Source organism: Cebidichthys violaceus, unplaced genomic scaffold, assembly GCF_023349555.1.
Source record: "Cebidichthys violaceus isolate CVI_PGR_0920_01 unplaced genomic scaffold, fCebVio1.0.p SCAF_101, whole genome shotgun sequence".
Classification (NCBI taxonomy): Eukaryota; Metazoa; Chordata; class Actinopteri; order Perciformes; family Stichaeidae; genus Cebidichthys; species Cebidichthys violaceus.
This window is the reverse complement of record NW_027176265.1, coordinates 156,248-177,531: the sequence shown is the minus strand read 5'-3', so window position 1 is coordinate 177,531 and position 21,284 is coordinate 156,248. Positions and strand designations below refer to the sequence as shown.

Sequence of the window (21,284 nt, the reverse complement as noted above, 5' to 3'; positions counted from 1 at the left end):
TTATCTGTATTAACAATTAACACTGACAACATTGTTTAGAAATTAGCTCGTCATTAACTTACCAGTGTTGTGGGGTCACTTGACTCAAACTAATGACTTCATCCAAGATTTCATTTTTGGCCTTTTCGAAGAGTTCATTCTGCAAAAAGACATAATAACATCTGTATTGTAACTTAATGTCTTTGGAAAACTTTAATGGTGTGCAACTGTTTTATAAACTCTTGTGTTTATCTTGACAAAACAAGGGCCACCAATGAGCTTCCAATCATTTCCCTTCATACTTTTTGTTGTTGTTTGGCGAGCATCTATTAAAAGAGCAATGTAAATGTGTCTTTCATGTGCACTTGCTGTTTGTGTTTCTCACCCTGTCCAGCTCTCTCAGGCGAGGGTAGTTGTTCTTCCACTCTGTCTCCAGGTTGAAGCGAGATGCTGTGGTCAGTAGGAACAGTGAAAAATGAATGAAAAATAAACAACTTTACATTTTATACAAGTGAATACTAATGATTTCATCATATGGCCTTAAACTAAACCCGGCCCCTTAAAAAATGTCTAAATAAATCAACCTAGAAATGTGTCATTTGGCACGTGCTCATTCTCATGCCTGGATGAAACTTATCTCCGGCATGTTACAGGGACAGTGCCTGCTTTGTTTGAACTTGATATGCTTTTCTCACTGCAAATGGTGCCTCTCCTTGAATAAATGTTGGTGAGGACTTTGCACACCCGTTCTCTTAACTGGTCCCTTAGGAGTAGAGGGGATGGAGCCAATCACACACTCTTTATCAATAATCATAGTTTTAAGTCTCATATATGCACACACACACCAAGCCTGCCGTCCCTTTCCACAGCTCCCTTTCCACAGTGGAGATTAGGCTAATTGCCGGTTTGTGGGGCCACAGCGGCGCCAAGCATGGAGGATAGAGGCCGGCTGTGTGATTTGATGGGATACGGATCGATATGCCACACAATGGACCTATGGGAACTGCCGTCTCATGGCCATAAATCTCCTGTGCTCTTAGCAATGGGCTTGAAATTGTCTGGACTAGTTGCAGCTGGAAAGCAGGACAGAGAGTGGAAAAGTGTGGCGGGGGGGGGGGGGGGGGGGGCTGAGTAGCACCAATACAGGGAGGGGAGAGAGTAGAGGAGTAGTAGTAGCACCTGTTCCCTGTACAGTTAATGAATCAAATCCAACCATGTTCATTCACACTATTAAAATCATGATAAGAGTTAGTCCCACATATGCAGTCACACCTTTGAAGACATCTGCTTGTTGCTCAACAGACTCCCGAACCATCTTCCAGAAGCAGTCGGAGACGGCCAGACTCAAGTTCTTTGTTGTCACTTGGTGGGCCTTCAGCATGCCGTCCCTAGTTGCAGACATAAATTCATCGTCAGCTTCAAATTAATTAATTTGATGAAGCATTAATGTTTGGTGAACCACGTGCAACTTGCCTTAGTAATCTAGAGTTCTGGAAGAACTCTTCCTCATAGTCTTTAATGGAGTCTATGCTTTCACCACTGCTCCCTGCACACAAGAAGACAGCAGAATAAGATGTAGGTAAATTCAGTTAATGTTAGATTTAACACCTAATAATAATAATAACAATAACAACAACAATACGTATTTAATCACAGTACGAGTGTGACATAATTCAGGTTACAAAGGGTAAAAACTTCCCTACAAAAGAATGTCTGCAGATAACAACACGTTGGAAAAACCACTATGAACCTCCAACTAGCTCGATCATGACCTGAAAGTCCTCATGAAATAATATGACGTTAAATACAGCACGATGGATTACTAGTAGACGTTACCTTTTCCTGTCACCACTGCAAAGTAGCCCAGGGCCTTCATGGGAAACAGTTTTCCTTCAACTATTTGCTGGATCTGAAAGACAAAAGAAAACAAAAAGCTTTTCTGATATTCTGGCAACAGTCCACTCTATAGTACAAGCAACAACATTAGCTTATTGAAGGACCACTGAGTTAGATAAAGGAGCTGAGCTCCCTCTTGTGGAGCAGGTGCATATAGCTTCACTCACACACTCACTAGTTCAGTCTTCACTTGAAGTAAAAATTTGAAACATTTGCAGGAGTTTTACTGTATAGTTCTACTATCAGCAGTTTTACCTCAGAAAGGAAGTTTGGAGAAGCCTTCTTCCTCTAATACTGTCAATACCAACATTCCCGGTGAAAGAAAGAGGGAAAAGTAAAGCAACAACGCGTTTGCCTGGGGCACCCAAATCAATAAATCTACCCATGAAAAGTTGCTGTTACTTGCTGTCAGAAACATCAATGTAATACACTTATCAAAGGTAAATTCTAAAATTGCATATTAGTCAGTTGCTTTGACATATACACTGCGGTTACTATATCCAGCATCCAGCTGCAAAAGTGAACTGCAGTCAATGAGCCGCAGTCTCATGCTAGACTTAGTCTGCAGAGCCGTGAAGCCCAGAGACAGAGATATGAAGTAACATTTTGTTGTATTGGATTTTTGGGACAGTTAAGCCATCTTACTCTGTTTGGGCTGGCCAGGTTTTTCTCAGCCAAGTCCACCTTGGTCAGGACAAAGATGGTCCTCTTCCCGTGGGGGTCCATCTGGCTAACCAAGTCTGTTACAATGCTCCTCTCTGCATCCACACTGCCATCTGAAGAGAGATAAGGAGGGCACCGGATATATGACAGTGATGTAGATATCATAACAAGGAGAGTGAATCATAAAAGATTGAGGTTGGTGTTTTGCTCAAATGGAGGAGTCTTTAAGTCCCCTGACAGACCATCTCCCTACTCACAAAGACAAATGCTGCTTGTAAATACGACTGTTTCAACTGCCAAAAGTAAAAACACGCCTCACCCTGAATACAGAGAATGATTGCATTGGGGTTCTGCATGTAAGCCTTGCTGATGCTGAAGATGGTTTCCTTCGTATCTGATGCCATGCCTGCTGTCACAGTCTGAGAGAGACACACATTTATAAAAATTACTTTTTAGGACCATTTGTATTACTGTATTTATGAAGACAAGTTTGGTCTATTGGCTTTGATAGTACAAAGCTCAAACAGTACATGTGTATACATGACAGATAGTATTCAGTCAAATACATTTGTTAACATTCCCAGCCTTTTGAATTTAAGAATGTATACTCACACTGATGACTCCTGGTAAGTCAACAAGTACCATCCTCTGGATGCCGGGGCCTTTGACACTCAAGGATATTGTCTGACAAGCAAAAAAAATAAATATATATATTTATTCTATGAAACATTACAGACGTAAATCAGCAAGTAGCTGCTTTGTTAACAAATCTAAATGGAAGCACTATGTCCAACCTCACAGCTGACGGTCTGTCCCTCCTTCACACTCTTCCTCATCCTCAGCTCAATCTCATGCCTCAGAGCAGCGAGCTGCAGGACAAAGGATGAAAAGCCAGATGAAATGATGTTAACAGTTAATAAAAAGTGCTAAAATTCATCTTAGATGGATGGAATGCGAGACTTACGTCCTCCTCTTTGGTAAGGTCAAACTCTCGGCCACTGTCCTTAAACATCGCCACGTGGTGGGGGCCTTCGCTTAGTGTTACCTGCAGAGACAAGATGAGTATTGTCAAGGGCCCAAACGAAGGCCCTGGGTTCCCACACATTTACCTCTCACAAATTTCTTGTCCATTCTGGCTAACAGTGGCTGTCAATGCTGTCATTTCATGACAACAAATTCTGAGAATATGTGTGGTCCTTTTAAAATGGAAAGATTACGCAAACCTCAGCCAGTGTGGTCCCACATACCTTGACAGGAGAGCGGGTCATCATCTCTCCTGAGCCCCTGGGGAAGATCCTGGCCTGGGCTATCATCTCCAGCACACTCGTCTTCCCAGCACTCTGATCGCCAACCACAACCACCTGAAACAGAGGAGGAGGAGGGTGAGGGGTTGGACAAAATACAGACAGAGGACCGAAAAAGGACAATGGCATAAGGACAAAGTAGAATGAGAAACAGAGGGCATTAAGTGATCAGAATCCAAGCAATATGACATACAAGTTTAATAATTTAGTTAAGGGGATTTATTTAAATCAAGATACCAATTCCACCACAAAAATTAATGACAAAACAAGATTTGGGATATTAGCATGTTTCTTGCCTTGTTTGTACCTGAAACAAAAAATGAATTTCCCAAGAACAGCAGGACTACATCTGACTGATCCTTACCCTGGGTAGGTGGTCCTGGGTGTTGTAGTTGGCATCATAGTCTGACAAGATGTCCAGGACTTCAGAATACAAGTCAATAAGGGATTTCTACATTAGAGGAGACAACAGCAATGAATATTAATGACAATGTATATTAACATTGTAAATAGTCCAGAGTGACAATGAAAGCAATGGATAACTAAAGGAATAACTAAACTAATATCAAAGGCAACAAACAGCAGTGTTACAGTCACTGTAAACAAAGGAGTTACATTTAAAAAAAAATAAAAATATTCCAGTATCTGTAGAACGATCATAAAGTAACCCCAAGTAGGGCAAAAACTTAAAAAAAAAAAAACACGTGTTAGTGTGTATCATAGTGTTTATTGAGCGCATGTGCTTCAGTGTTTAACCCACCTTGACTTTCCTTTGGTGAATCCCTTTATCATCTTTTTGCAGCACCACTTTCCTTAACTCTTTATTCTCCTTCTCCAGTCTTTCCAGCATGCGCTGATATTTTAGCTGTGGGATAAACAGTAGAATCCAATCAATCAAACAACTAGCATCATTAAGACTTAACATCTAATATAATAATGTTTTTGCCCAAAACTTGATGGCAGTATTTGATCCAGTGGTAAAATTGTGTGATTTACCATGTTTTTGAGTGTAGTACAACTAATTCTTCATGTAGGTATAACAAACATCTTACCCAATTTGACTTTTTGGGCAGTTTATAAGGCATTCAGTATTCAAAAATATTAGAAAATACTAACAATCCTCTGTTCCGTTTAGAAATGGCTTTTATCAAAAGAAACACAATCTACTGTACCTGCGTACGGAGCAGTTCTTCTTGAAGCTGGTCCAGCCTCTCTTTGTCTGATGACTAGAGGATGAAATAGAAAAAGAACAGCAACAAATTTAGTCAATGCTGCCTTTCTGTTTTGAAAATATGGGCTTCCCGTTACTCTCACTGTGCAACTTCACAAGCACGAAATCCCACCAGCACCACGAAGGTTCATTACGTGCACACTGTATTACAGAGAGAACCAGAGTTGAGAGATAAGTTAATGCATAAAGAGAGGAACAAAAATCAAATGTCAGGCAGACACCACGCATTCTGGTATTACTCAGCTTCGATCAACATTAACAGGCACAAATCACAGAGTGAGCCCTGAAAAACACAGCTTAATTTAATGCAAAATTGTTTAGTGATAACAGCTTGATTTTTCATGATTGGGCAAACCTCATTTGATTAAATATTTTGTACACTTGGTTTGTCAGGATGAGAGACAGGACAGACAGCAGGAGACATAGCAAACATGAACAAATGGGATCGGCAGCAGAAGAGAAGGTAATTTAAGACACACCAAACTACTTTATCAAAAACTACACTATAAAACAAGCAGTGTTCTGTAACTAATGTTCAGTGTATTAAAATGTTTTGACTTTCCATAACTACAACACCTATTTAAGGCTTCTACTTTGTCATTGACAACAAAGTCAACTCCCCAATTATTACATAGCTGGGTCCATTCACGGTAACTTGAAAAAGTGCAGCTCACACCATGCAGCTGGTTGCCACTCCACTCCATGCAGTGTTTCCGTACATTAATGGAGAGCTGCTGATGATTATCCATCCATTTACATGGGGAGTGAGACTGAGCTACGTCACTGTGCTGCTGGAGCCGGGCTATGAAGGTCCATGCATGCCTTCTCCACAACCGCAGCTGAGCCTGACAGACTATGGGGTGACACATGGAGGCTACTGTTGGATATCCTCGGGGACATACTAAAGTATCGACAGGCTAATTTTAATGCTGTTCACATATTAATGCTGTTCACATATTATAAAATTAGCTTAGAATTATGGATTAATGTAGAGCGCTAGACACAAACATCTATCAAATATAATGCCATCCAATGCAAGAGCAATGCAATAAATACATTCAGTCAGAGGGGAGTCGTTTAATTTATGGTTTTGTTGCATTCTATCGTAAGATGTTGTTTTACATTGCATGTTTTGTAACATTGCATTTATTGCATGGCCACTGCACTCGAATGTATTATTGTGTCATTTAATTATTTTGCAGCTGTTCATGTTCTTGGGTCCACCATGACCTGTGTATTAGGGAGTAACAGAAAGCACTACTTCTAAAATTGTAATCTTCAATTTTTTTAATGAACGAGTTTTATTTAAATATTAAAATTACCAGCTCTATTCTCACAAATTAAGTTAGTTAATGAGCCACTTAACATCAGGTGAAAATCATGTTTTGCACTGAGCAAATCCAACCACACTGCTCAGTGATGCAGGTTGTGATCAGATGAAACACTGATTTTCAGCCTGGTGATAAATTTCTGTATTATTTGACAAGACAGCTGGTAGAAATGCATTTGTCCTAGAATATAAATACACTATACGTCTATGACTGTTTCTTCTCTGCAGCTGCGAGGAGACTTTGATGGGATAGGGCGGATCTAAGTGGGGTGGGACCTTCACCTTGCGTTTCTGTTGAGGGGGACTGGGGTTCGGAGGCGGAGGTGGAGGCGGACTGGGAGCAGGCTCTGGCGGTGGGGGACGCGCACTATTGGCTGCTGCGGCCCGCCGGACCTCCTCCTCGTGCCGCTGGATCTGCTGCTGAATAAGAATGAGCTCGCCAAGCAGACCCTGCTGGGGTACGTCATAATCAGAGACAGGTAGGAGCAGCAACAAAGACATCGACCAGCCACTGGGCTCAGCCACACAAGCAAATGCTGCATCCAAACACAGGGCTACAACAGACCCGCGTCTCAATCACTGGCATTGGTGCTGTTCAGGCTCGAGAAGGATGATTCAGCCAAGGCTCAAGTTTAACAGAATCAAGGTCTTTGACTTTGTTAATCTTGCCACTATCATCAGAACTACCCAACAAAGTGAGTCTCTCTCAAACGTAAAAAGGGAGATGCCAAACTTTGCCAGACTGAAGGCAGAGGAGGTGACTAATACCACAACCAGCACCTCTCAGCAAGTGGCAACAACAATGACTGTGTTCTCTTTCCTCGCCATCATCCACCACTGTGGATTAATGACTCTTATCTTCACCAGACAATGCTGTAACTGATTTTCATACTTAAACCTAGCAGTATAAAATATAATAAAGGGAGTGAAAAGTCAGGTTTTACTGTAAAAGTAAAATAAAAACCAAAGTTAAGACGACAATGTGCGGCAACACAATAATGTGCGGCGGTTTTGAACCTCATCGGTCTGATGATGCTTAACATGATGATGATGATTAAAATAAGCGAAGCCAGCACTGGGATATTGCTCTATCAGGGGCGAAGCACAAAGCATACATTATTTAGTTCAGGGGTCCCCAACATGACATTATTTAACTTTGAGTTGTTTTCTGCTTCTTTCTGCTCTGTGAAATGCACACACAATATTTGTTAAATATAATTTGAAGTGAAACATCAACATATAAGAGTTGTGTTTTATGTGCTCATGTTGGAGACCATGATTGTAGAATAAAAGCAGGACATAGGAGAGGAAAGCCAACATAATTATTATCTTTTTAAATTCTGCTCTTCTTAATATTTGTTGTCAAACCTTCACATCATGTTATCATTGTTTATACTTCAACTCTGTACAGTAATAAAAACAGACAAAAATAGAAGAGAGGGACACTGAAATGGATTACTTTGCAAAAAATTAACAAAACTCAAAATGAACAAGGAACAGAGAGGACAACAGCAATGAAAACAAATGTAGATAGTGTTCTGCCAGAGACTACTGTAGAATATAAAGCTAGAAAAATGAATGGTCTCCATCAGTTAGATTTGTGGAACAGTTAAGAAGCATGACAAGTACTTAAGGCAGTGTGCATAAACTCTGAGCTTACACTCCACAGAATGATGTACATACATGGTTATTATGGTAATGGTAAAACCGTATACATTTTAAATCATACAGTTACGGTCATAAAACGAGATAAGATCATTCTTACGATAACATTGCCACATGGCCTCAAAAGCTGGCGCCAGCGCATGAAACTCAACATTTAGATGAACTGATTGAATCAAAACACACTCAAAAATATTACATTTCCCCATATTACAAATTTAGGGGTCACTTTTATACAAGGTGCTTTGTAAGTGCATATGTTAATATAATTAGGACCTCGTTTGAGATCAACTTTGAACAACTTATGTGGGACCACAAGAGGAGACAGCTCAGTCGCTGCTCGGTCTATGAGGTCTCCGTGGTGCCTCGGGGCCCTTAAATGCTACGGTTTTATGCCTTGAAGTCATGTGTATGTTTCTTTAAGCAGAGTTTGATTCAACCCACTACAGTTCTTGCTGTAGTGAAAGGTAGCCAAGCTGCAGAGAGGACAGCTGAGAAGTGTCAGCAGGTTTTACTAACTTACCTTTTTGTACTGCTTGTCACTGCCGTCTTGTGCGGCTGCAGTCGAAGAATCTGTGGCTTTCAGTGGAGGATCGCCGGATGTTTCTAGCAGTGGAGGCACAAGGACAGAGAATGAGACTCCTTGTAATACTGCATTTCTGACTATTGAGCACTGAATGTTAACAACCTTAGGGAGACAGTGAAGAGCATAGCGGAAATATGCCAGATAACCGACATTTGAAGCATGCATACGATTAGAGAAGTGAATGATTACATTTCAAATGTTTGGAAAATCTCGCACTGTCTTGAACATATACAGTATATACAGGTACATATATACACATCAATCTCTATTGACTGTGATTTAACGCAATCACAGTCCAATGGATTTTTTGGGATCACTGAACTATAGACTTAAATACATTTGCAGTGATTGTTAAAAGAATGCATTGTTATCTATTGTGTAATTAGGTCCAGTAAGAGTAAAATGTATCTTCATAACATTTAGTGCGCCTGGAGTTCTTCGAGCTAATTTTTTGAAATATGCTATCAAGGTTCAGAAAACAGATATAGATATTTCCAGTTAGATGTACTGTTGTTCACTGTTTACTGAAACTTTGATTTGTGAACTTGGGTGGAGCATTGTGGCTAGAAAAGCATATCGCTGTTGTTACTGTACCACTGAATGCTGAAAAGAATGAAATAAAGTATCATGATCTTTAAAACAATTCAAAACACTGCCTTATAATCAATGATCCACTTTGTCTAAAGTGCCTAACTTACATTTCTATGATGTAAACTTATTACCATGCACAAAGCAAAGTCTGCTGAGCCATTTCAGTGAGGTGGGGGTTTACAAAGGCACCCCACGGCAATCTGATATGAATGGTCAAATGTAGTAACTAAGGACACTAAATATAAAAATAAAAACAAGAAACTGTTAAGGAAAACATAGTCAAGTCATAAAAGGGTGTGAAGTTGAGAAGAGCCAGAAACACTCCTTTGCTGGTTTTATGACTCACAGCAAAGGTGTGGTCCAGTCTGTACAAATGATTTTGAAAGATAGTCTTTCCATGTACCAGCGTGATTGACCTTAAACCATATTAGGGTTATATCATTTTCATTATTCATCAATTATTTTACCACTATTTGGCATAATTTCAAGAGACAAATATTTAGTGCACGTTTGTAACTTCACCGAATGTTCTATACATAATGTATTTTCTGTGCGTTTTCCAAACATTTGAATGAAAATAACTAAAAGCAGACTGAGATCACCCCAGATATTAGTGAATGTGAGTAGATTTAAAAGAAAGCAGCCCATTCAGGCCAGGGGAGAGAAAAGGTGGAAGTCAAAGGAGGCAAAAAAACCACACAGACAAAAGTACAGCCACGCACAGTCGGGTTAATGAGACTCAAAGGGGAAGAGGACAAACACTGGATCTGTATTTAAGATCAGGAACGAAAAATGTAAAACCATGTCCGGTTATTGCCACTATTTAACACTTTTCTTTTGCTGGACTTGAGCTTTTATATATATATATGAACTAGGGAAAAGTAACCATTCAAGTTCTCAAAGGATTTTAAAATATTTCAAAAAGAAGAGAAATTTAAAGAGTGAGATTGGAGCCAGTACACAGACGCCAGTCACAGGATCAAATTGGATGTCTGCATTGATAAACATCTGAATATCCAGTCCAAGATTAAACTTATTCACCATCCTAGTCACAGGTCATATATTTCACTGAATACAGAACCTGCATTAACCGTGAACACTGCCATTGTTGACAGCGTCACTGGTCTGCAACTTGGGAGCCAAAGTCCTGGGAAGGTGCCCCGCTATGCCTTTAGAGCCGAACCATGGCGAGCAGGAAACCACAACCATACCAATATCGTGGCAATAGTCAAACAGCGGCAGTGGGACAGGGGGGAGTAGGCAGCGCTACCAAGTGTGGGGTTTACACACCTAACAACAGATGCAGACCAGAAGCTCCTTTGACTTCACTACCCAAACTCACACCTGTGAAGAATGTGGAGGAGGAGGACAGGAGGGATGGGGAGGAGGAGAAAGGAAGAACACACAAGATAAAAAATCATAACAGACAGAAGCAGAGGGATGGCGTTCAAAGCAGGGACACAGCTTAATGAGCAGTATTAAAACAAAAGTGGCTGCTGTGCTGGAGCTTTGAGGGAAGTGGCCACTTAATGGGAAACTGTTATAAGAGATGAGCACACATCAAACTGGGCCTGATCCCAATCGAGAGGTTACTCTATTTAAAAAGGTGTTTCTTCTATTGGCTACTGATTTTTAGGCAGAATATGGTTTATTTTTTTAGCTTAAATGATGACATAAAAATCATCCATCACTTCCTTTAACTTGATGGACTAAATAATTTTGGATTCAAAGTGCTGAATTCAAAACACCTGCACAGGTTACTGGAGGAATTCAATGATCTAAGCTTAGATTAGCTTCAGAGATAGATATATATATATATATATATATAATTATATTATTATTATATATTTTCAACTCTTAACAAGCAGACTGTCCGCGAAAACCAGATATACAAACCAGTTGCAAATTTGCTGAATAATCTCAAGTCAATTTCAACTGACATGATGGTGAGAGGGTAACTGTATTTTAGGTTGAGCTGTCCATTTTGTTTAACGCTCTCCATACACCACAACCACGATGCCATACAAAACAATTTTCATGTGTATTTAGATGATGTTTATAAAGAAATACAGTGAAATTAACATAGAAATACACAGCAATGTGCACCTGGTACCATCTGAATAAATGACCAACACGATGGAAGGTGTTTTAATATTGCCGACAAATCCACTGATCCAAAACACATGGTGTGAAGAAGGGTTCTTTGTGGAATCATTTAGCATCCACAACCATAAACAGAAGAGTTGCCGAAAAAGCAGTAATTTAGAGCATGAAGAAGGCTTCTTCCTCTGATTTTGTCATTACTCAAAATGTATGTAATCTCATTTCTTCCACAGATACCCCACTTTAAGTACGGTAGGGCACTCAACTGAACTGTTGGATATATTATATAAAAAGCAGAGACCAATGCAGATGTGGAATACAATTACTTTTATCTTCATTTGAAAAATAGACACTGGACTAAACACTCTGATGTCTGCAAATCATTTTATTTTTGTTATGATGCAGTAACTTTATGAAGACATAGTTGAGGTTTGGTTCACTCACCAGAAGACAAGAGGCTTTTGAGGAAAGCAAAGTTCTCGCCTATCTTGTCGAAGTCAGGTAGTAGTTTGGCTATCTCCTCAATCTCTGGGAGAGCTTTGGCCAGTTTATCTGTGGATACGAGAGAAAACAGGTCAAGCGGAGAAGACAGAAAGGTCTTATCTCATGATGCATAATTGTGCAGACACATTTTCAAGTTCAACCTAAGAATAATTGCCCCTGCGCTTACTGAAATCAATTCCTTCACAAGGAAGACAAGACCAAGTATTAGCACATTAAAATGAAAACACTTACCAAGATCAATTTGTTCACTCAGTTCCCAGACAAAATCAGGTATGACCCAGTTGTATTCACTAAAATCAGGCAGCATATCCTTCCACTCATCATAGGTCTGGAGACAAAATCACAAGTTTATGTTATCTTCACATTAAGTTTTTCCTCTACTGTTTTCAATAAGCACCAGCGTGCCATCACAGCTAAAACAACAGGCAGAGGACAGCTGTTGATTGCCCAAGAAAGGTTTAGAAAATAAGATGGTTGGTGACTACTTATGTAGGCATCTATACATTTTCTGTGTACCGCAACGGTTTCAACTTATTGTGAGTGTTAATATTGCGATCCAGGATAAAATACCGAGAACTAAAAACTAGTTCAGAAAACCTGAGTTAGAGCGACTCAATGCAGACCTTTTTAGCGGTGTACCCTCCTCCCACTGCTGACCCCAGCAGAATGTATCGAAGCTTTAGCAGCCGGGAAGCGAGGCGGACCACCCAGAAATTACGCTGCTGCTGGTGGCCACGGCCCCCCGACCCTGGGGGAGGCTTGGGAGGCCGCATGGGCAACCGTGACATGGAGGTAAAGTAGCGGGCTGCCGTGCGGTGAGGAGGTCGCTGGGGGTTGGTGTTTCCAGAGTAGCGGTGGTGGATGGCCCGTGACAGAGGGTGCAGCTTCTGCAGTGGTACCCGAAATCTCACCCCCATGTTGGTGGAGACCAGATTCCTGCAGGCTAGGCTGAGAGGACAGAGGAATTGGGACAATAAACTACACAAGATCACCTTCCTCTTTTGCCAATAAACACCATAACCCCGGAATATATCATCTCAGTAGTAGAAGCTTCTGGTATAATCATCCCCCCAGTTCTATCCCTGATGATGCTGGTACTGGTTCTGTACAACGAATAGCATACATTGTTTTGTATCAAAAGCATATATTCTCCAAGAAGACACTTTGGAATCTATTGCTTGTATCAGTAGTACTGGTGGTTGTTGTTGTAGCAGTAGTAGAATTTAAAAAATGTAAGTCAAATCTCTTTAATTCCAGCCGGTGGCTCCATCATCAGGTGAAGGCCTTGGAGCAGTGAAATGAGCCAGCCTACCAGATAATCTAGGGAGAGTAACGTTAGCAAGTGATAATAGAGTGCGTAGATAAATTACTGTTGCTAGTGTTACGTTACAAGTCTGTCACAGTGGGACAAATTATCAATTCTGTCAGTGGTCCTTTAAGAATATAACCACACAACGCTGCAAAATGAAGGCGAAGAGAAGATTTGCTACATATTTTAAGGTAACATTAACGTTATCTAATGCTAACAACGTTAACGTTACCTGACAGCGATATCCATTCTAAATTTACATTATGTAAATAAATCCATCAAGGTTAAGTTTATAACTATCACATGCTTGGCTTAGCAAACAATCTTACAGCATAAAAGGCATTGTGAGCTAAAGCCATGTAAGATAAACCACATTCCTCCAACACCTTGTTAGCTAGCTAATGTTAGCTACGTTACCTGGCTAACGTCAATATAACGTCAAAATCCACATCAGCGGCACAAGTCGACTTGAAGATTTGAATACATGTCGGTGGCAGTTTGTGGAGAGAGCTTACTTAGCGTCTAATTAGCGATATGATTTACAGGACGACTGCTTACACGGAATAGGTAAGAGTTAGCTAGCTTCGCTGTCCTCAGCTGTCAAACTGACCACATAGCTGTGTGCTTTCCTTCTACCAAAGATAACACAACTAGCTTCTGGTGTCGTTTCCTTTGTAAAATGGGAACTTACCAGGTAGCTTTACTCCCGACACGCAACATGTTGCTGTTATCAACAGCGGGTTGACGCAAATCTCTCTCAAAATCACTCTTTAAGCGCGGTTTAAGTCATCTTTCCAAATGGTACACATTTGCTTGCCTGTTATGGCAGCTAACTAGCTTTGTTAGCTAACAAGGACACAGCCCAGACTGACAGTCCACTTCCGGTGAACGGTGCTACTATCAAATAAGAACGGACAGAAAACGCATCAGTGAAATAGTTCCTATTTGTAGGACTCTATTATGCGACATCTATGCGACATCGCTTTGTTAAATGACTTGCCTGGGTGATAATACAATAATCCTATTTGGCAACTAGACTTGCTTCAATATGAATGTAAATTGAAAATTACTTTCTGTCATTCTGTAACATCAGACAATGGTAATTCCCTCAGTGCACATATTGGGGTCCAAAGTAGACACCACTATGAGGGCTAACTGTTGGGACATTTACATGGACATTAATAACATGATTGGTAAAAGTGTCATTTGAATAAACAGGTGCAGTTTAGACTAGTTAAAGATTAAATTGAGCTGCCCAGTCATTTGATGAATACATTTATTGTACAGATAAGTATGCAGTTAGTTGTGTGACTTTAGCTAAATGCTGTGCAATAAGTACTTGTTGCTATAGGCAGGATTTTGCATATCACATATTTGATGGTTGTCAAGTCTCACTTTCATAAGAATGACAGGAAATCCAATTGTTGCAGCTGTTCATCTGCCTCCTGATGTACACAGGAATTTATGTAAGCTACATCTGTGTACATAAGGGTGCATAAGAGGGTACATAAGAGTGCCAACACCAACGAGGAGGAACTGCACAAGATTGAAGCTTTATTATGTCCCAATTCAGGGGCTAGATCCTCCAAAGTGCACAGTTCTAGAATGAATGCATCCAGAGAGGCATCACATTTCGAAGGCTCTGCTAAATCACCTGTATTTGGAGGACAAACCCTGTTTAGCCATTGTAGCCCTCAGTATCCCACTATTCATGATGTCCTGCTCAGTTGTTTACATTTAGGTGATCCTGGTCAACTTCTGAAGTTTTTAAATATCTTGTGATTACATCACATTAACCAGATACTACACTTATTTACAGTAACTACAATTTTAACAGGTAAAATCAATAAACACTATATTTTGAATTTCTGCCATACATTGGCCACTTGAAGCCTTCCCACCATTCTCTACATATAACAAGATGCTTTGCTGTAGTGTCTGCAGCATTATGGTATCCCATTCATGCTCAATGGACACAAATTACTCACAGACTTGCAGTAGACCATTTTGAGAACATTTATTGAAAAGAAAGAAATCGAGATAAATCTGAAATACAATCCTCAGGGAGAAAAAGAAATGAAAATAAATACAAAATAAATTATAAAGTACAAAAAAATTCCAAAATGTACATCTCTGCCAATAAAAACAACACATACACCCCAGATGTGCCTCTTGCTGAGGTGTTGGAGCTGCAAATAAAAAGCACACCAGATATCTCTAATGAAAGAGTGACGTACAGATTGAGTGTAATAAAAAGTTTTACCAACATTGTATTTTCATTCAGTTTGGGCGTCAACTTTTATTATTTTCTTTATTCATTACAAATAGATACATTTCCCTGAGGAAACAACATCCACATGAGACTTGATACACTCAGTGGCTGACTCAATCTAAATGCCAGTCGATGGTTTGTTTAAAATACATGAAGTGAATAAGAGGCCAATGCAAACTATCACCAGCCGGTATATATTGTACCTGTATAAGAGCATAGAGGTTTCAGCATAAAAGCCATTGCTGTGACATAGCTGTGTTTGAATAAAAGGCAAAACTGTAGTGTAGAAGACAAGCAATAGTAGTATTTACGCTTTGCACGTCATTACATTTATAACTTTTCTGTATCAAAGCACACAGTTATGACACAGCTGAGACTGAATCATTTTGCCCTTAGCAGCTATATAGTCACTTCTACAATAGTACGTTGATATCGAGCAGCAATGCACATTCTTTTTGCCAATTACAATTAAAATTTGACGTGGATGCAAATGATCTTTAAAAAAAAAAAAGTTCTAGACAAAAAGGTAAATATGCACATTGGATGATTAAACAGAAAAGCAACAAGATTGTCATATGTTGTTCAGATTCTGAATTTGCTAAGAGGAGGCCACATATATATACACTATACCAGTTGTATTCCCTTCTTGTGTCAGGTCTTTGATATTATACAAAGCAGTGAGACAAAAAAGAAGCAAAAGAAAAGCTGAGAAGTCAATCAGTTTTAAGATCCTGCAGAGACAAATGTTTCCACACAGGACTCGGTTCAACTTTCTTCAAACTCTCAAGTAGACATGCTGCATTGTGTTTTTACCCAAGACGGAACAAATATTGATCACGTGCCCCAATCACATGTCACAATAACTAATTAAAACCATGAAATAAATGCCCAGGATTCATGCCCAAATTAGGAAGATCCAAGCTAATGCAACTCCATAACAGAAGTGAAAGTACAAATAAATTCAATAGACAGTACAAATCAAAAGGTAGACAGACAACCGACTGTAACACAGTACCAAAATAGTAGAAAAAGACACGCCAGCCCTTTGATAATCCAAAAACCCAAACATTTTTATACTAAATCTTTTGACTTTTATGCACACACTAGTAATGTACATGTCTTATATACAGACATAATCCAACATCTAATATTATTATCACCTTTAAGTCCAATTCTGCAGAGACACATTTTTGAGAGAACTGAACACAGGCTAAAACTAAACATTTCTTCTTTTTTCAAATGACCAATTGAGAAGTGATGAAAAGTCTTTGGGGAAAAAAATGACTAACCATTGTATTGCATTGCATTAAATTCTGTTCTTTAAACAACATTCAGTTTTAGTCTCAGAAGGACTCTAGAGATACAAAATAATAATTAAACCCTGAAAGCAAATACAAAATGAAAAGATGCCACCAAGTATTCAGAGGCACAGAAACCCATGTGGCCAATGTTTTTGACAACATATCAGATTTTTTTTTCCATCTATAGTACTATATATTTCTTTCTTCTCACGCTGACAATTAACGTACGATATACAATAACAAAATACTATACTTTGCTCATCAAATAAACAATGTATCTTTGAAAACTATAGTCACATATCACATTTGCGCTCGTCATAAAAAACAGTATGGATCAAAAGTTTCAAATACTTTCGCAAATCAAGAGCATCTCAATAGACAATGGCTTTTAGGAACTGAGCAACTTTAGACTTGTTATAACAGATTGTGATTTTGTTTCTATATGAATACAATTATTAATAATGAATGGACAAGTTAAATGCAATGTCATGTATAAAACATTTTTAAGTGTCGAATACAGCACTGTTACCTGATGTTTGAGAAATAATTTGCTCAATTTTGTCAAGGAGGAAGAGTAGCATTATATTTAGTTTGACATTCTTTTGACGTGACTCATAACCTCCGGTAAGCACTATTTGAAATCATTTATATTAAACCATAGAATTCATGAAAGACAGGCTACTGGGCAGATTAAGCAGTTATACTGACATTGAGAACCAGCTGCATGTCTTTGCTTTAAAGTGATACTCCACCCTCAGTCTTCCTTTGAGGATCAATCACTGGTGGCTTTAAAGGTGGCTCTAAAACTGTTTTCTTCTCCTTCCAGCACGGTGGTCAGCTTGAATCCAATCAATCACAATTATTTGTAATTGTTCCATTCAATGGAACAATTTTCATAGCTAAAAGAAAGTAGCAAAATGCAACTTAAAAACTCTGCAAAACTGCAATCTATTTTCATGCTTATTAGCACAGTATTATTGTAATCAATCTTGAACTGGATTTCATCGTCAAACTTTTGTTGAGGAAGACACAACACACTTTTACAGCCACCTTCAACGTTTACGCGTTTGATACTTGAAGAATTGATTTTTGGGGAGCATCAGTTTCAACGTCAAAGAAAAAGCAGCAAACATAAAATATAGCCCTTAACTCTCAATGCAGGTAGCCTATGTTTCATACAAGTGTATAAGGTAATCAGCATCCATCACATGCAGCATGGATATTTTGAATGTGCAGCAAGCTGATGAGATGCACAAGGCCTTCATTTACTATCACGCTTTTAATCAGTCTTCCATAGGAAGAAATTTTGTTTTTAGAAAATAAATTAAAAAAAAGTAGTACTGATGTACGTGAGTTTGTAAATGTAGGATACTTTGACTTGTACACCCTCATGCATGTGATTAACTGTCCACGCTAAACAGACAGAATAATGCCGTTTCTTGTGCAGACTATTCTCAATACAGAGACGTTAATGTAAACGCTCCTAAATTCTACAGTAATGCTGTATTTGTAGCAATATGTCTGGTATTGCAGCCATCAAGTCTTCAGAACGTGACACTAAAGAGCTGGCTTCATGCAAGTCTTGGGAGGTTTTCAGATGGCTCATGGATGCAAAAACATGGTTATAATTTAGAATATAGTCCCACTGGTGGCCCATGAGAGTGTGCAGCTCATTACACCCTAGAAAAAACATCTATAGGTGAATGAAAAGTACAGACACATTTGCCGTTAGATCTTTACCACTAAATGGGGCAAATGTCTGGCCTGAGGAGAGCAACAGAGGAACGGCCACGTTGTTCCCTGTCAGACTTGTTAGCATGGTATGGTAATACTTATCATGTAACATGCTAACCGTAGTTTCCGAGGGATCCTGAAGTGTTATTGAGCCGTTGGTGGACCGACAGACCAATGGATCTACTAGCATGCCTAAAACATTCAGTTTTTTGTTCACGTCCATTTTTTTATTTTTCTACATATCTTTAAAAGGTAAACTCTCACAGAGTGACAATCACAATGACTCTTCAAGTCCTTTACTTTCTACAAGCACTAAAGTTTTGACTATAAGGAAGTCATTTGAGGTTGCATTTTCCTCATAATTTGGCCAAAAGTTTAGGTGGTTCATCACTTTGTAGCTTCAATCATCAATCTGATGCATAATGTACTGTAATTTGTGATTCATTTTAAAAACACTTTCCCTTAACCTAACTTACCTACTTGTAATTATATCTATCTATCTATCTATCTATCTATCTATAGATATAGATATATTTCAAAATTTCTGAGGGCTTAAATTAAATGTGGCCGGGGACAGTACAATTTTCAGAGAGGCCATGTAACGGTATGGCAGGTGACAACAGCTTTACAAACACCTTTAATGTGTCTTGTTAACTCTGGAAAAGCAGACTTACTGTAAAGTTTCCAAATCTTAAAATTTGGAAATGCCCCATTTCATTTTCTGTACTTTTCCATAACCATCATTGGCTCTTGACAGCAAATAGAAATTCTGCCGGAGGTGTGCAATTTAAGTTGTTCCAAAATTCCTAATCTTCTACAACTCACAGTGTGCTTGAAAGATTATTTGAATACTGGTCTCAAATTATTACTTTTCATTCATTCCTGTGGGTCCATGGTAAGCTTTAAAGCTTTTCTTTTTGGTTATGATTCAATAATCTCTAATGAGCACTGGCCAGGTGGTAACGCTAGCTCATTAAAATGACCCTCTATACCTTTACATTAGCTGCATAAGACCACTACCTAGTAGCAATCTGAGCCTGCACCGCCTGTTACTGTTACTGTGTGAACAAACTGAAGTGAGGTGTAGGCTGCTCAGAAATACAAACAGAGGAATTGCTGCTTTTAAAAACTGTATATGATTTGATCAACTCATACAGTGTTGGTCAATGAGACCTTTTTCTTCCATCCTCTTCCTCAAACAGTCCAAAATCTTTCTCTATCGACCAATTAACTTACTCGCCGTTTAAGAGTGGGCCGAAGTACAACCATTCTTCTAAACTACCATCTTTTTCATCCTATACTGTACTTATCTCCTATTTATATTTCCTCAGTGACCATTCTAAAAGGCTCAGACACATGAGGCTATTTTACGTGGAAAATTGACATCCAGTACTGTGGTTGCTAATGATGTGGTGCAACTTCGGCTCTCTTTTATACCCCTTTCACACAGACAAAGTGAGGGGATATTAAAACTGCATTGGCATTCTATCTGAAGAGGTCAGCGCACTTATTCCACCTGGCATACAACCCCACCTCCCAGCCTCAGTTGAGTGCTCCTCAGCTTTGGAGAACAGACATTGCAATAAGGAATGGGAATTACAATAATTACATTTAAAGACGAGCAAGAGAGACCTGAGACCGCGTGAGTGGTTGAGCCAGAGAGAGCAAGAGTGCTGAGAGAATAGTATTTGGTACTCCTGTGTAATCTTAAGGTTTTTGCAGCAACCTCTCTGGAACTACAGTATTAGACGCAAGTCTGTGTGACAACAGGCGATTGATTATCTTATGACAATGTAATTTTAATAGGTTGAAGGTGCGTTCACTGAACACGCGGCATATGCGTACACGTCTCCTGTATCGGAGGGATATATTAGATAGTGTGAGGTGCTGTGGGGGGGTGCTAGGAATTGATCAGATAGGTGGAGCCATTTTCTGGGTTGGACTTGGCTTCGGTGGTGGTGGTTGGCTTTGGAGGCCAGTCGGGGTCCACGCTGAGCTCCTGGGCCAGATGCATGTAACGAGCCTTGGGTGTGATCTTGCTTGGGCAGCACAGCCGGGACAGACACTTGTAGGATTGCAGGTCAATGACGCCCTGAAAATGCCACAACCCGAAAATGAAACAAATAAATTAAACAAAAATATCAGGGAAAGGAAGAGAAAGGGAGAGACAATAGGACAGGTTCCATTAACTGGTGTCATAATTTGTTTGGGTCTTACTGACCAATGCATGTCTGACAGTGGCATGCAAAATATATAAATGGAGAGGAGCCATTTAAATGCAGGCACGTTTCTTTACACTGGTGAATTGTAACAATGGTTCATCCATGCAAGACAGCTAAAACAAAATTTAGCATGATAATAGTTTGAGGGAGTTGGCAGTAGAAAGCTTAAAGACTGAGTCCACTCACTCCCTAAAAACAAGCTCATGGAGTTAAAGATCACACAAACAAAGGATTCCACAGCAGATCTTTACAGATTAAAAAATACTAGTCAAATATTCTCCTTAACCATGCTTCAATTTTAAATATACTGTGTTTGACAGGAACCACGACAGCATTGACTTACAGTTATCTCGGAGCTAATAGGGAAAATAAGAGTGCAGCAAATGGAGCTTAGTAGAGGATTGAGCAAGGTGGATCTATGGTGGCTTCTAAAGGAGGCGGAAGCATTGCTCATTCTCTTGATCATCAAGATTCAAAATAAACCAATTACTTTCCAGTCATAAACATGTTCATCTCAATTTAAATGCGTTTAACAGTGACCACCAGTAAATCTAAATTTGGAAATAGCTTTCAGCAATAGTAAGAGTGTTATTAAGT

The 21,284-nt window shown here is 39.4% G+C and overlaps 2 protein-coding genes across 3 annotated transcripts in view; both read right to left on the bottom strand.

Annotated features, from left to right (window-relative positions):
• The window catches only part of opa1 (OPA1 mitochondrial dynamin like GTPase), a 45,053-nt gene extending 31,017 nt beyond the window's left edge, over window positions 1-14,036 (bottom strand). Inside the window, exons 1-21 of the mRNA XM_068729217.1 lie at window positions 13,850-14,036; window positions 12,473-12,797; window positions 12,081-12,177; window positions 11,790-11,897; window positions 10,533-10,586; window positions 8,589-8,671; window positions 6,686-6,853; window positions 5,015-5,068; window positions 4,603-4,707; window positions 4,207-4,293; window positions 3,786-3,899; window positions 3,503-3,583; window positions 3,333-3,407; window positions 3,151-3,222; window positions 2,858-2,957; window positions 2,521-2,651; window positions 1,816-1,888; window positions 1,453-1,525; window positions 1,252-1,367; window positions 365-429; window positions 63-139 (exon numbers count right to left, since the gene is read on the bottom strand). Of these exons, the coding sequence (XP_068585318.1) occupies window positions 63-139; window positions 365-429; window positions 1,252-1,367; window positions 1,453-1,525; window positions 1,816-1,888; window positions 2,521-2,651; window positions 2,858-2,957; window positions 3,151-3,222; window positions 3,333-3,407; window positions 3,503-3,583; window positions 3,786-3,899; window positions 4,207-4,293; window positions 4,603-4,707; window positions 5,015-5,068; window positions 6,686-6,853; window positions 8,589-8,671; window positions 10,533-10,586; window positions 11,790-11,897; window positions 12,081-12,177; window positions 12,473-12,797; window positions 13,850-13,878 (2,087 nt within the window). The 5' untranslated portion in view covers window positions 13,879-14,036. The remainder of the gene's footprint in view (window positions 1-62; window positions 140-364; window positions 430-1,251; window positions 1,368-1,452; window positions 1,526-1,815; window positions 1,889-2,520; window positions 2,652-2,857; window positions 2,958-3,150; window positions 3,223-3,332; window positions 3,408-3,502; window positions 3,584-3,785; window positions 3,900-4,206; window positions 4,294-4,602; window positions 4,708-5,014; window positions 5,069-6,685; window positions 6,854-8,588; window positions 8,672-10,532; window positions 10,587-11,789; window positions 11,898-12,080; window positions 12,178-12,472; window positions 12,798-13,849) is intronic.
• A 1,114-nt stretch (window positions 14,037-15,150) lies between these two features.
• The window catches only part of atp13a3 (ATPase 13A3), a 33,722-nt gene continuing 27,588 nt past the window's right edge, over window positions 15,151-21,284 (bottom strand). For both annotated transcript variants that reach the window (XM_068729195.1, XM_068729204.1), the window contains one exon: window positions 15,151-20,557. In XM_068729195.1, coding sequence (XP_068585296.1) covers window positions 20,366-20,557 — 192 coding nt within the window. In that variant the 3' untranslated portion in view covers window positions 15,151-20,365. The remainder of the gene's footprint in view (window positions 20,558-21,284) is intronic.